Raw genomic sequence first — 13,783 nt, 5'->3', positions numbered from 1 at the left:
GGTCCTGCTTTCAAATATTTAATCCTCTGGGAAAATCTAACCTTATAAGCTACTTATACAGGACAGCAGTTAGGGTGGAATGCTCTGGAAAAGAAGTTGTATGTTAAATGCTGTCATCACAGCGCACCCAGTTTATAGGAATTGAGTTGAACTTGGTAATGTGATGAACTCCTTGGCAATACCAACAGGGCACCTAAACCTGGATCTTTTTTCATGCAGAACTGTATACACTTTCCTAATTTAATTTGCTAAGTGCCCTGCATCTCTTCAATGAATGGGCTCTGCAGAACAGCCTCGAGCATTGGCTCTGGGACCCTGTAGCCCCTTGGCAAGAGGACAGCCCACTGCCAGGCATATAGGACACTGGACTTGTGATTAATGAGTTATGTAGTAAAAAGTCACAGAGTCAAATACACTGTGCAAGCAGCTGTTGCCTTTTGCCTCCTCTTCTTGCCAGTGTTCTGAGAAGTCTCCTATGACGCATCCTTTCTATGACTCTACATAAGCAGTGACGTGGCTTTAACAAGGGACCTTACGATTCTGCCAGCTCCCTTCACCAAGCCAACAAAGGGGCAAACGGTTTGCAAAGACTTTGGGCAATTTTCTGAAAATTGAAGCAATAGGTGAAAAGCCAGTCCCTCCCATTTGCAGCAGTTCACAGGCTGGGCTGTTCTCCAGCTCAACCCTCCTTCCAGCTGGACGCTGTGAGGCACACTGTCACTTGTCACATAAGAGGTGTCACTTCTGAGACTTGAGGGTCCTCTCGGTGGCAGTTTGTGACAGCCGGTTATGCCCCGGTACCCAGTCCCCCAACCTCAGGGGCTTGGAACCACGCAGGGCTGCGTCTTGCTCACGCGAGTCATTTGTCCTGCTCGTCACCGCTCTGAGAACTCAGGCCAACAAAGCCGCGTGCGTCCAGAACCTTCCTGGCCACAGGGCAAAGAGACGGGGTCAGAAAGGGCCAGTGCTGTTCTCTGAGCTTTCCTCTCCCCGTGACTCCTGCACCCCTGGTGGAAGGAAGGAGGGCCTGGTGTGGCCTGGCTGAGGCAGGAGCCCTGGGGGAGCCCAGGGAGAGCGACGGCCTCTCGGACCAGGGTGCGTGGAGGGTGGTCAGAGGAAGGCGGCAGCGCGCAGGGGGCGCGGGTGCATGTGCGTTGAGCTCGAGCTAACGTCACTGGAGTTTCCAGGATCAAAGATAGCGGGTGAGGGGCTTCCCTGGTGGCGCAGTGGTTGAGAGTCCGCCTGCCGATGCAGGGGACGCGGGTTCGTGCCCCGGTCCGGGAAGATCCCACATGCCGCGGAGCGGCTGGGCCCGTGAGCCATGGCCGCTGAGCCTGTGCGTCCGGAGCCTGTGCTCCGCAACGGGAGAGGCCGCAACAGTGAGAGGCCCGTGTACCACCCCCCCCCCACAAACACACAAAAGATGGGGTGTGAGGAGCAGGTTGGAGGGGGACCCGACGGGACGCGGGGGCACCCCTCCCTGACGGGTCTCTGTGAGTGACGACACTGCTGGGCCTAACCGCCCCCCCCCCCACCTCTCCAGGCTCCCTGAGCCACGTGCGCGGCTGCAGAGACTCCGGAGTATGCAGGTCCCGCCCCTTCTCCCACCACCCTCCCTGCCCGAGGCTTTCCTGCCCTCCTTGGCGCGGCCGTCGCTCTCTCCTTCCTGCGTGTGTCCGGCATCTCCGTGCTGGGTGTTCAGTCCTGTCTGTCTTCCCTGAAGGTCCCCCGCAGCGGCCAGGGGACCATCCCAGGTCCAGGAGCACCACCCCGCGTTCCGCTGGTCCACCCCCGCACACCCCCGCCAGGCTGTCTGGCAGTCTGACCCCAGCGGCCAGCCAGGAGGAGCAATGGGGCCGAGCCTGAGTGGGCACGTGTTGTCTGGCAGAAGAGGGGCCTCTGCATCGTTTCCAAATAAGGGGAGCAGTAGCCTTCGTAGGAGGGGGCACTCCTGCCAGCTCAGAGAGTCCAGGGCAGTCAGGCGGGTCGGGACTCTGCCGCGGGGCGCAGTGCATGTCTCCTCTGGACCTCCGTCCTTATCTGTGCAATCCGCCGACGGGATGCACCAGGCCAGTTCCCCTCGGTCTGGTGGAGGGCATGGCACCTCTCCCTGAGGTGGGAGCAGAAAAGCCCACACTGATCCCGGCTTCCAGCAGGGGAATCGAGGCCTGGTGTGGGAACTGAGGGGCGGTTGGCACGAGCAGGGCCACGATCCATCGGGAAGGGGAGAGGCTGGCCAGGAAGGAGCATCGTCCCTCTGCTGCTTGGGGAGATTCACAGATGGTATTTTCGGCTGGAAATCATTGGTTCCTCCTTTGCTCTGTGCTTTACATGTCAGACAGCCTCTGACACACAGCCGTTTAAGTGCTTTATACACATTAACTGATTTTAGCAAGAGTCGCTAACTTTACTTTAACCTGGATGTTAAGCAACTCAAAAAATTCTCTTTCAACTACTCTCCACATGTGGTTAGCTTAAAAAATCTGAGCGTATTTTCTTTTTAATGTTGTAAGGCTTCATTTATGAATGCAAATGGTTAGCTCTGTTGGAGAAGTGTGAGGGGGCTACCAGGCCAAGTCAGACGCGATCTGATTTAGGGGCTCAGCTACACGTCCCCCACCGATCCTGCCAAGCCACCCGCAGCTGCGGAAGCGGACACCCTGGGAAATGTGATGTGGAATTCCTGCTTCCGAGCTCTGAATGAAACAAAGCCTGGCACTGCGAAAGTGGGGTCTCCTCCAGGAGGGTGCATGGCACCTGACACTTTCCCTGGGACACTGAGGGCGAAGCGAGGCCTGCCCCATCTGGTTAGAAAGCCCAGCCCGGCCCCCAGACGTGGTCTGCCCTTTCTGAGCTCAGGGACGTGCCCTGGCGCTCCCCCCTCCCCACGCCCAGCAACGGCCTGACACGTCAGACAGGCTCTGTGACGTGGTCAAGGGTAGTTTCCCTGGTCAGTGGGGAAGTGAGGCGAGTGCTATCATTCCATGTGAGAGGTGAACACTTGTGATCGAGGGGTAATTAGAGGCACAGATGTCAGCAGAACAAGCTGGTCACTGAGGCCACCCACCTTGCGGATGCCCGCAGCCCCCTGGCCTCGGACCTTTCACCCGGCCTTCCTGCCAGGCCCCCCAGGACCAGCACCTCCACACCTCCACTTGCCCCTCCCTCGCTCAGCTGGCCCTAACTGAGGAGCAAAGCCACCGGCCCTCGGCCACCTCCTTCACATGGAGCCGAGGTGCTTCCTCTATCAGCGGGGTTCCTGCCCCACTTGCACTTGCCCACAGGCCACAGGAGTGTATGGAGGGGTGGCTGGAGGGGCCCACGCAGAGTCAGGTCCTAGTGACCCGACTGGCCGATCTGCCTCCAATCTTCAGAGTTCTGAAAGGTCCATGTGGCCAAGGTACTCATGGCCCCTGGGGAGTGACGGGGACAATCTGGACAGTGACAGATGTTTGGCTTTGTTGAAAGGCGTACGTCGTGGTAGGCTGATTTGCATGAGGCTCGGACCGCACCAGTAACAGCCCTGACGTGAGCGGCTGGGATGGCTCTGCCGAGACATGGCTGAGGTCTCTGGCAGGCGGCGAGCTGTCCTCCCTGCTGACCTTGTGGGACCGTCCTCCCCTTCTGCCCCTCTGGCCCTTTATGTTTGGCCTCGCAGCGCGCTGGAAACTGTCTGACCCCTGCAGCTCCTCCTGGGCCCCCAGCACCCCGGAGGCTCTCAGTGGTTACTGAACGAGCCTGTGTCCTTCGTCTCATTTACACTGAAATTTCTGTTTTGAAACTCCCTTCAGAAATTCCCTCTCTCTTCTAAACGTTGTGCTTTTTCTTTCAACTCTTTGCAGAATCATCATTCAAAGCCAGTAGGCAGTGCATTTTGAATAAACCCATGAACTTGAGTGTTCCTTTCTGCATACTGAATTCAGTTCTCTGTTTTTATTTGGTATCGTCTGTCAAATGTAGGAAAGAACCAACTTGGGAGATAAGGCCTCAGTGGAGCGGCACCGTGAATACCCTGATTCCGTTTCTTCGGTAGATGCTCTTTGCTTTTATCTTGAACTAAGTGTCGCCGGCATCCCTGATGGTCACAGGTTGTAAATGGATTCTTACAAGTACTCGGGGGTGCTCATCCTGGGTGACCTACATAGAACTTTCGGGAGCCTTAAAATTTGTGACTTATATAAACTTTTTATTTTATAAATTAACATGCCATCTTTTTGGGGGGTGAATTTTTGCTATTTCTTGACTTCTTTTTGTAGCATCTATAACAAAAGTCCTAATCCATTCATCGCTGCCTCCATCTTTATAAATTAAAAATCAATATTCCTTTTTAAAAGTTCATTGAAACTTCCCAATTCCTTCGAAATTTCTTCCTTTTGAAAATCAAATTCAGGTTCCATCAGCAAAGTTCCTGTTTATTTTGATTCTCAAGTTAAAGCACCCAGGTGGCGAGCAAATATTTAGTGGGTGCTGTTTTTTTGCATTAGCTTACTGAATAATGTTCAGGGAAAAAGCTTATTCCTGAAACACTGAAAATCACGCGCAGGTCTCAGTAATGTGGGCGCTTCAGTGCTTTGTGAGGAGACTCCATGAGCTCGCTGGCGTCTGTCCTTCAGTGCGTCCCCAGCTTTCCGTTCTGTCGTCCAGGTGTCTCAACCTGCAGCAGCAGAGCCTCAGGGCCCCAGCTTTGCCTCAGGCTGCGACCCCCACTTTGTGGCCAGGTCTCAGTATGAGCAGGTGCCCTGCCCGTGATCTGGCCCCCGTGCCCGCCCTGCGGGTCCCAGATGGGGTCAGGGGCTGGCCTCCCCACGTGGTAATGAACGCTCCTGTGACATCCTGAGACCCCTCTCCAGCCTGGCGCAGACGCTCCCTCAGTAAGATTCTGCTGCAGGCCCCCCTGTTCCAGGAAGGTGGGGCTTTGGAAAGCAGAGTCCCGAAATTGGAAGCAAGGACCCTGATTTCCCTCGCACGCGTTTCGGGCTGGAATTACACCCTGAATCTCAGCAAAGGTTTTCTTCTGAGATTCTGGGAGGCCTGGCACCAGGCACCTAGGAAGCCAGGAGGATGGCCTGCCTGGAGTCCCCCCAGCTGTGCCCTCCCCTGCCCCCTCCTGCTGTGCACATGTCCCGCCCTCCCCCCCAGAAGAAAATCTGATCAGACAGACAGAAAGGGGGCGGCCACGAGGGAACTCAGAGCGTCGTGAAGATGGTGTTTGACCTGAAACTTGAAGGCTTCAATGTCACAGAAGAGGCGAAGGACGTTAGAGGCTGGGATGCCATGGGGGAAGGTGCTCCGGAAGGAGGAGGACTCAGGGTAAAAGGCCAGGGAGGGGGCTCAGTGCTCCCCAGGAGGACCACGGGAGCCTCACGAACAGCCGAGGGACCTGCACTGCATGGACGGGACACTGGCCCTTCAGCGTCACTGTGAGTGCAGGGGTTCAGACTCAGCCGCTGGGCCCAGGAGCCTGCCTTTCCATCAGAGGGTGGGAGTTTGGCTCCAGGGTCCCAGCACCACTCACTTTGAACACAGCTGGGAGAAAGGGGGGCCATGGGGGGCACACTGACTGTTTTAGAGCAGAAAGTGACACAGCCCAGCTCGAGCTTCAGGAAGACCGCTTTGCGGCGGGGGTGAGGTGGGCCAGGAGGTGCGGCGCTGGTGGGCCTGGGGGCCCAGGAGGTCCCAGCGAGGGCGGCGTGGGTGCCAGGTGGGCCAGGGTGCGCCGAGGACCAGCACAGAGGGTGACCACGTGTAGGACGGAGGGTGGCAAGTCTGACCCGGGAACCGGACGTGGGCCGTCAGAGGGACGTTTGGGCGGGTGGGCCTGTAAAGAGGAGTGGAATCCGCTGCGGAGGGTGGCCCGCAGGGCACAGGCTGGCGGTGGGCGGATAGGGCCCTGGCGGTAAAGGAGGATCCTGCGGTTGGTGGCCGGTGAGCTTCTCTGTTTGTCCGCCCAGGACACTCAGGCTGGGGGCAGGGGGTGGTCAGGAGGCACTCAGCTTCCCCTGACCTTGGTGCCACACTTCCCTCCCAGGAGGTTTCACTGGCACGGCTTTGGGGTGTCCCTGGTGTGAGCCGCCCAAGATGACTTCCTTGAAGACTCCCCGGCCCTGGAAGGAGACGCCGCACCGGCCGCTCAGCGCAGACGCGGCAAGGGGAGGAGGGAAAAGGATCGGAGAGAAGAAGGGCAAACACGGCGGGGGGCGCCCTGTGGGCACAGCAACTCTGTGGAGGGTTCCCCCAAGCACACTCAGCCAGGAAGCTGCTCAGCCCGCCTGGAAGTGGGCAGCAGGGCCGTGTGCACTCAGGGGCTGGTTCCCACGGCCATGACCGTTCCCACAACTGCGGGGAGGTCAGAGGTCTCCACCAGGCTTCCCTTTGGGTCAGGGTTCGGGGCAATTGCAGAGCCCCAACCTTGTGTCTGGTCTGCGGCTGCCATGCGGGGCTCCCTTCTCTGCCTCCTTGTAGCCCACGGAGAGCTGGCGGGGAAGGGGGCAGGTGTTGTGATTACCCTTAGGGATGAACCCCTGAGATCAGACAAGCTGGGCACAGAGGCCCCTCGGCCACCCGCCTCCTCTGAGCTGAGCCCAAAGTGACCAACACTGAAAACTGCGGCTCAGGAGCAGCCCTGGATCGGACAGTCCTTCAGGTCCCACGCAGGGCGGCCTCTGCTGCCCTTCACCGTCCACGCCTGTCACCTCCGCTCTCCAAAGCGTGGCCCCGTGAGGGCAGGGCTGTGTCCGCACACATTAGATGGTCCGTGAACGAGTACATGAGTGAGTGATCATTGCAAAGGGATAGCAAGTTCACACCCATTTAAACGAGACCACGTGAGACAAGTGTGGCTGGACATCCTTGTTCAAAATGCTCACCTCAGCATTTGTTACTGTAACACTTGGAATTTAGTTAAATATCTAATTATTGGAAACAATTAAATACACGTTAGTACATCCACACAGTTGGGAAATTACAGTTCTGAAAATTTTTGTTAATTTTTGGAAAATGCTTATGATATGAAGTTAAAGGAGAAGAGTGGGGTGCAAATCACATGCACAGTGTGGCCTTAACAGAAAACACGCCAGAGTTAGGGACCCCATGGTGGGAGCTCTTGCGTTGCTCATATGAATTGTCCTTTCCTCCACGTTCTTTCTGAAGTTTACAGTTTTTTAGGGATAAAATATGGTATAACCAAAACCATAAAAACATGTTCTAAGGACAGAAAATCCACACACACTAAGACTGATTGCCCACGTTGGTTTATGTCAAACGCGATGATACCACCTCTTGACCTGCACGTTTCTGCAGCCCTCAGTCTGTGCCAGGCTTGCATTCTCTTCTTTCTTGCTGTACAATTCCTTCCTCAAACGTTTTTGGTTCAAGTTACTCCTGTTTTCACGCTGGTGTCTTTTTCTAGATTGCTTGAAGTCTGGCTTGGTTTGAAGCTCTCGGCAGGGAAACGCAGAACTCCACTGTCAAAGTTCAAAGATGGTCTCTGGGCAAGAGAGGTGCTTTGGGAAAATACAAAGATATATTAGAGTATGCTTCCTGCCCTCAATAAATTTTCAGTTGAATACCTCTGGTTCTCTGGTCTTTACCTTGGAGGAACTACTTTTATTAACAAACCACCAATGACATACTTGTGGCAAAAATCCAATGGCCTCATCCCTTTTCTGAGCTCTCAGCTCCTCTGCAGAGGCCCACCAGCCCCTTCTCAACGATGTGCTCGGGTCTGGTCTTCAGGGGCCTCCTGCTCTGTAATCATCTCTCTCATATTCTGTTGGTGTCGAACCGAATTCATTTCCTGCTTTTCAGCATCTCCAGGCCTCACAGTGCTCTGGAACCAACCATGATTATCTGACCAAATACTTCAGAGATGTTTATCTTCCTGACACCAGTTACCCTCATCACCTTGGGCCCGGTGGCCTATTCTGCTCTCTTCAACCAGAAAAGCAAACCCCACTGCTGCCTCTCACCTCTACCAGCTCCTCGTGATTCAGTGCTGTGTCTTCAGCAGAAAAAGGTAGGTCTCTCTCCATCCCAGAATATTCTCCTCGCAGCCTGAATTCAAGGATTCAACCACAGCTTTGACTTCCTCTTCCTGGGCTGGTCCCATCTGTCCCACTCACCTTTAATGGGCTGTCCCTTTGCTTAGCAGAAGTTCTACATCAGAGTATGTGTAATACCTATGGGCATGGCTTTTAAAATTAATTAATTATGTATTTAAATTTTAACCTGCTTTACTGAGGTATGTTTGACATGGAAAAAGCTGTACATACTTAATGTATGTAACTTGAGCTTGGGGATAAATAGAACCTGTGAAACCATCACCACCATCAAGGCCAGAAACATACCCGTCACCTCCCAAAGGCTCCTCCCATATCCCCTTTTATTACTACTGTTACTGCTACTATCGCTGCTGTTATTCTGGGGTAAGAACACTTAACATAAGGTCAGTACTCTCAGCAGCAGGCACCAGGCTGTACACAGGCTTCCAGGACTTGTCTGTCCTGCACAAGCGCAACTGTGCCGTTTGGCCATCACTTACCTCTCCCCTCCTCCTCCAGCCCCTGGCAGCCACTCTTGTCCCCTCTTCTGTGTGACTGAGATTCCACGTTACAAGTGAGGCCACAAAGGATCTGCCCTGTGTCTGCCTACCTCACTGAGTACAATGTCCTCCAGCGAGTTCTGTCCGTGTTGTCGCAAATGGCAGGATGTCCTTGTTTTAAGACCAAACAATATCCCATGTCTGTATACACGACATTTCTTTATCCATTCGTTATAAGCATTTTTAAACTTGTAAGACATTTTATTCACACAGCAAACATTTCTGAGTGCCTTTTACAGCATGCAAGGCACTCCCTAGGCTGTGAGAGGAGCCATGGATAGACTGACAACTGTCCTCAAACTATTGCAATTTAGAGGCAAAGATCAGACTGGTAGCTAACACTGAAGTTGAGGGAAGTGTGTGGTTAGTGCTTGGAGGCATATTTTAATCTTTGATTTGTGTATTTCTCTTGTAATATCTTATTTCCCCCCCAGTTCTAAAGGTTAAGTATCACATTTTCTAATTCTTTTATTTTTCGCAGGACTTAGACTAGCGCTCTGTACGAAGTAAGCTCTCTGGCAGCCAACGTGAAGTCAAGAATTCAGGTAATTTTTCAAATGAAGCTAATTTTTTTAAAATAAGAAATTTGAGTTTGCATTATCCTACCTGTCCATCTACGTCGGCCACATTCAGGTGCTTTTCTCTCATACTTCATTTCATCCCTGCAGAGACCTCAGGGCCACATTTCACTGGACTCTCAAGCCTTCCAGGCGACGCCCAGCTCCGGCTAGGGCTTACGGGCAGCTCTCCATCTCAACCCTCATCTCTCTCTTTTTTTTTTTCCCCATCTCTTTGTTTTTTTAGGTGAGCAGACAGATCACTGGATTTTTTTTTACGGTTTCTCAATCTTTTCTTGTCTTTCACACCCTTGACCCTTGATGGTTCTAGTCAGTGAGCTTTGCAGAAAGCCTCAGAGTGAGGACTTGTCTGATGTTCTCTCAGTATTGATTGGTTGAGTTGATGCATTTTGGCAGGAATCCCATGGAGATGGTACTTGGTCCTCCTCGGAGCATCACACCAGGGCTGCATCTTCTTCCTGGAGATGTTACTTTCCGCACCTGGTTACGATGCCTGCAGATGTTCTCCATGGGAAAGACTGTAAAGTGATTATTTTTCTCTTTCTAGTTGATCATCAATCCTTGTTTTTTGTCAGAGCTTAGCCCAGTGATCTTTGTATCCGTCAGTAGATCCTTCCTGCAGCGACTTTTACCGTAATGTTTGCCTATTGGTGATTTGGTGCTTTCCTCCTTTCTTCCACATTTGTTAACTTGAGTTCTGTAAGGAAGGGCTGCCCGTCTCTGCCGCTTGCTTATCTATTTATTTGTTTATTTACATCACCGTGGACTCATGAATACTTATTTTGTTCTGTGGATTAGGATCCAACTCTTGTAATTGATGTTTTAGGCGCCACTGTCCACTTGGCTGCTCACATCAGGCCGGTTTTGACCCTAGGGGGCTCCTTCGGGGGGCTGTCTGCGCCCTCGTGGCACCTCCCTCTGTTTTTCAAACCCATCCCAGTTTTCTAGCCCCACACGTCTCAGGCTCACAACCGGACCCCACGGCAAGGTCGCCTTGTTCGGAACAGACTGCAGGGCGGCCTCGCTGGAACCTCGCCCCGGTTTCTGAGTCTCCGGTTCACAGTCACAGTTGCAGCCAAACACCACCTTCCGGGGGAGACTCGGCCCGGAGCCAGGCCTTCTCGTCTGCTCAGCCCGAGCCGCGGGCGGTCCGGGCAGGGAGCAGAGGTGCCACCCCGCCGACCCCGGACTCGCATCGCTCAGGAGCGGCCGCTGGCAAGTGGGCCGCAGGCGTCGGGCTTGGAAACAGCTCCAGCTTCCGCCAGCCTGGGGCGCCGGAAACTAGGAACCAAGCGTCTGTCCTCATTTTTCTAAAAGTAGCTCCTAAGGAAACAGAATCCAGGAGAGTGTAAGTCACCTCCGCAGAACTGAGTGCCGTTCCAGCAGCCAGGAAAGAGGCACACGTGTGTCACAGGACCTCAGGGAGCTCGGCCTTTAACGCGCACACGCACGCGGATCCGAAAAGCTCCTTTGCCCACACGTGCCGGACGCAGGAGCCCACAGGAGAGCGGGGGCACCAGAGCCCCGGGGGTGGGGGGCGCGGGGCGGGGGCGGGGGTCCAGAGCCCCGGGGGCTGTGGGGGCGGCCCCAGGAGAAAGGGGGAGGCGCTGCCGCTGAGCATGGCTGTTGAATTCATCTACAATGAAGCACTTTAACATGTACCTTTATTATTGTGAGACACTCTGACGTCGAACTTTTCGAAAATAAGGTCTGAGTGAAGGTCTGAGTGACACGAGTGAGACTAAACCCCTCTCTTGGTTTGCCCATGATGCCCCGGGGCCCGGCGGACTCCCGGGTTCGCAGCGTCGGGAGCTGGGTCAACTCACAGGGACGCACAAGCTGTTCAGTGTCAGCCTGGCTCCCGACTCACTTTGAGAGGTGACAGCACAAAAGGCAGAGCCTAAAGACGGACACCCCCGAGTTCGCATCCCAGGCCCCGCCGTTACTCCCTGCACTTCCCGAGGCATCGTTTGCCCGCTCAGACTCCATGGGGCGCATGCGTGGAAGTCTGGCGAGCCTCCTGAGGGCCCCCAGGCCAGAGCGAGCTCCAGTCCCGAGACGACAGGCACTGAGGCTTAGCTCCACCTGACCGTTTATCACCTGCCACCACGTCAGTCTTTGATTCGTGAAGGTGACTTTGGTCCTAATTCCTACTCTCCTTCAACTAGCCTGTGTCGTGTACCTGCCACGTGCCCCGCGCTATTCTAGGGGCTGGGGTACCGCAGGTCCAAGTGAGTGCCTCCTTAGTCAGCAGAGCACAAAAGCATCTCCAAAAGGATATATCAGAACTTCTGTTTCTATTTGTTTTAATATAAAATTTAAAAAATGAGCCGAGGGCTTCCCTGGTGGCGCAGTGGTTGAGAGTCCGCCTGCCGATGCGGGGGACACGGGTTCGTGCCCTGGTCTGGGAAGATCCCACACGCCGCGGAGCGGCTGGGCCCGTGAGCCATGGCCGCTGAGCCTGTGCGTCCGGAGCCTGTGCTCCGCAACGGGAGAGGCCATAGCAGTGAGAGGCCCGAGTACGGCAAAAAAAAAAAAAAAAAAAAAAAAAAGAGCCGACCTCATGCTTAGCCTAGAGAGTGACAGTGGCCCCTCCACGGGGAGGGCCGTAGTGGTGACCGCCACCGGGCCCTGCGGGGCCCCTTAGGTGGATTTGCAGGTAGCATCTTCTGGTGTTGAGCAGACAGCCCCCAAAAGAACTATTAGCAAGAAACTGTGAATGAAAGATGGCGGTAATAAAGAGCAAGCAAACAGCAACCCAGAGCCTCCTTCACTCTGAGAACAAGCTCTTTGTCAGCTGTTTCCAGGTTAAAGACATGCAGTACTAATCTAACAGGAAATCAGTCCCCAACATTTGCGATTCTCAGAATGGCTATATGAAATGTAGGTGCTATAGACTGAATGTGTCCCCACGAAATTCACGTGTGAAACCCTAACCCCAAGGTGATGGTGTGAGGAGGTAGGAGGTGATCAGGTCCTGAGGATGGAGCCTCATGAATGGGATCAGTGTCCCTTCAGAAGGGACCCCAGAGGGCTCCCTCGCCCCTTCTGCCACGGGAGGACACAGCAGGAACACAGCCGTCTGTGAACCGGGAAGGGGGCCTCACCAGACACCATATCTGCCGACACCTTGATCCTGGTGTCACAGCCTCTGGAACTGTGGGAAATACACGCTTGTTGAAGCTGCCTGTGGTAGTTTGTACCTCAGTCCAGTCAAACTAATACGGTGGATTTCCGCCTTCTGTCACTAACATCAAACCTCACACCAGACATCCGCTTTACCCTAAAGTATCAGCTACTGATCTATCCCAGTGATCATGTAAAAGTCTTGCGTACACTGGCTTAGAATCACCCAAACGCCACACTCACTGAATGAATGACTCGTTTAATAACCTATACCAGACAGCATGTAAGAAGCTGGTGCTGAGCTAAGACACTGCCCTGGCTTAACGGAGCTCCCTCTCCACACACACACATGCACACGCGTACAGTGTGATAAGTGATATAGGACGAGGTTCTGTGGGCGCAGCAAGGGACGCACCTGGGGGAAGCAGGGAGGGCTCAGGGGGGGAGGGGCCGAGTCCTGGGGGAGAGGGAGCTCGGCGTCTTCCCCCCGAGACAGGCCCCCACGAGAGGGAGCAGGCCAGCCTGAGTGGTCAGCTGTGCAGAAGCAAGGATGCCTTAGGGTGCGTGGCACCCCAAGGGACAGCAAAGCAGCCTGGGAGGGAAGCGCCCAGGAGGCTCTTGGGAGAGGCGTGTTCATGCCACCAGTCTCTGCCACGTCATGCCCTCCACAGCCCGTTGCCTCACAGCCTCTCCCAGGGAGCTGAAGGCCTGTACCGAAGGCCAGGCGGACCTTCCGGAAGACCTTGTGATTTCAAGTGAATCTCTCTGTCCTGGGGGGGCAGGGGAGGTCACCCGCTCTGTATGGATGTTCCTGGCTTTGCAGTTTCCGCCCCGGTCCTGCCCCAGGCTCTCCCCAGAGGCACCACGACAGCAATTTGGGCCCATTATCTCCCCACCTATTTCTAGCCTTTATATGTACATCTGTGAATAGTATATGCTATTTTTTGCTTGTTTTTATAAAGGTTCTAGAAATTATATTTGTAGCGTTTTATAGAAAAGTAAACATGACAAACTATTAAGTACCAATACTTATAGTGGAAACCTGGCTGTTCGTTATATTGTACTTTGTATATTTTGGATTTCTTTTTTAGAAAAGCCAGCAAAGCTTGGGAACCCAGGTGGCTGACAGCCCTGCTCCATTCACGGTTCCTAATCCAGAACTTTCTCTTCAACTCCTCTGGGAGGCTTACCCGACAGCTCCCCAAGGGCAAGGGCGGGGCAAGAACTCGCCTGAAGCTGCCTGTGAGGTCCTGCCTGCAGGTCACCTGTGTGATCAGGACCCAAGTTCTCCACACTCCTGTGGGCCTCGTCCCTGGCCTGGGGCAGGGCAAGAGCTCATGGGGGCATTTCTGCCTCGGACCCAGCGCACAGCGGGGTCAAGGCCATGCTCGTCTGGGTCCTGGAGACACCGCTTCCAACTATGTGACCAACAGTCTGCCAGCGGAAGGGTCAGACCTACCCGACGCCAAGCGACGTGACG

At 54.3% G+C, this 13,783-nt stretch overlaps 1 protein-coding gene across 1 annotated transcript in view; it reads right to left on the bottom strand.

Moving 5' to 3' along the window:
- Positions 1-6,553: 6,553 nt before the first annotated feature.
- The window catches only part of DUSP22 (dual specificity phosphatase 22), a 72,157-nt gene continuing 64,927 nt past the window's right edge, over positions 6,554-13,783 (bottom strand). The window contains exon 8 of the mRNA XM_029241654.1: positions 6,554-7,502. Coding sequence (XP_029097487.1) covers positions 7,474-7,502 — 29 coding nt within the window. The 3' untranslated portion in view covers positions 6,554-7,473. The remainder of the gene's footprint in view (positions 7,503-13,783) is intronic.

This window comes from Monodon monoceros, unplaced genomic scaffold (assembly GCF_005190385.1).
Source record: "Monodon monoceros isolate NGI ecotype Baffin Bay Population unplaced genomic scaffold, NGI_Narwhal_1 Super_Scaffold_3, whole genome shotgun sequence".
Classification (NCBI taxonomy): domain Eukaryota; kingdom Metazoa; phylum Chordata; class Mammalia; order Artiodactyla; family Monodontidae; genus Monodon; species Monodon monoceros.
This window is presented reverse-complemented; position numbering and strand designations above follow the sequence as displayed.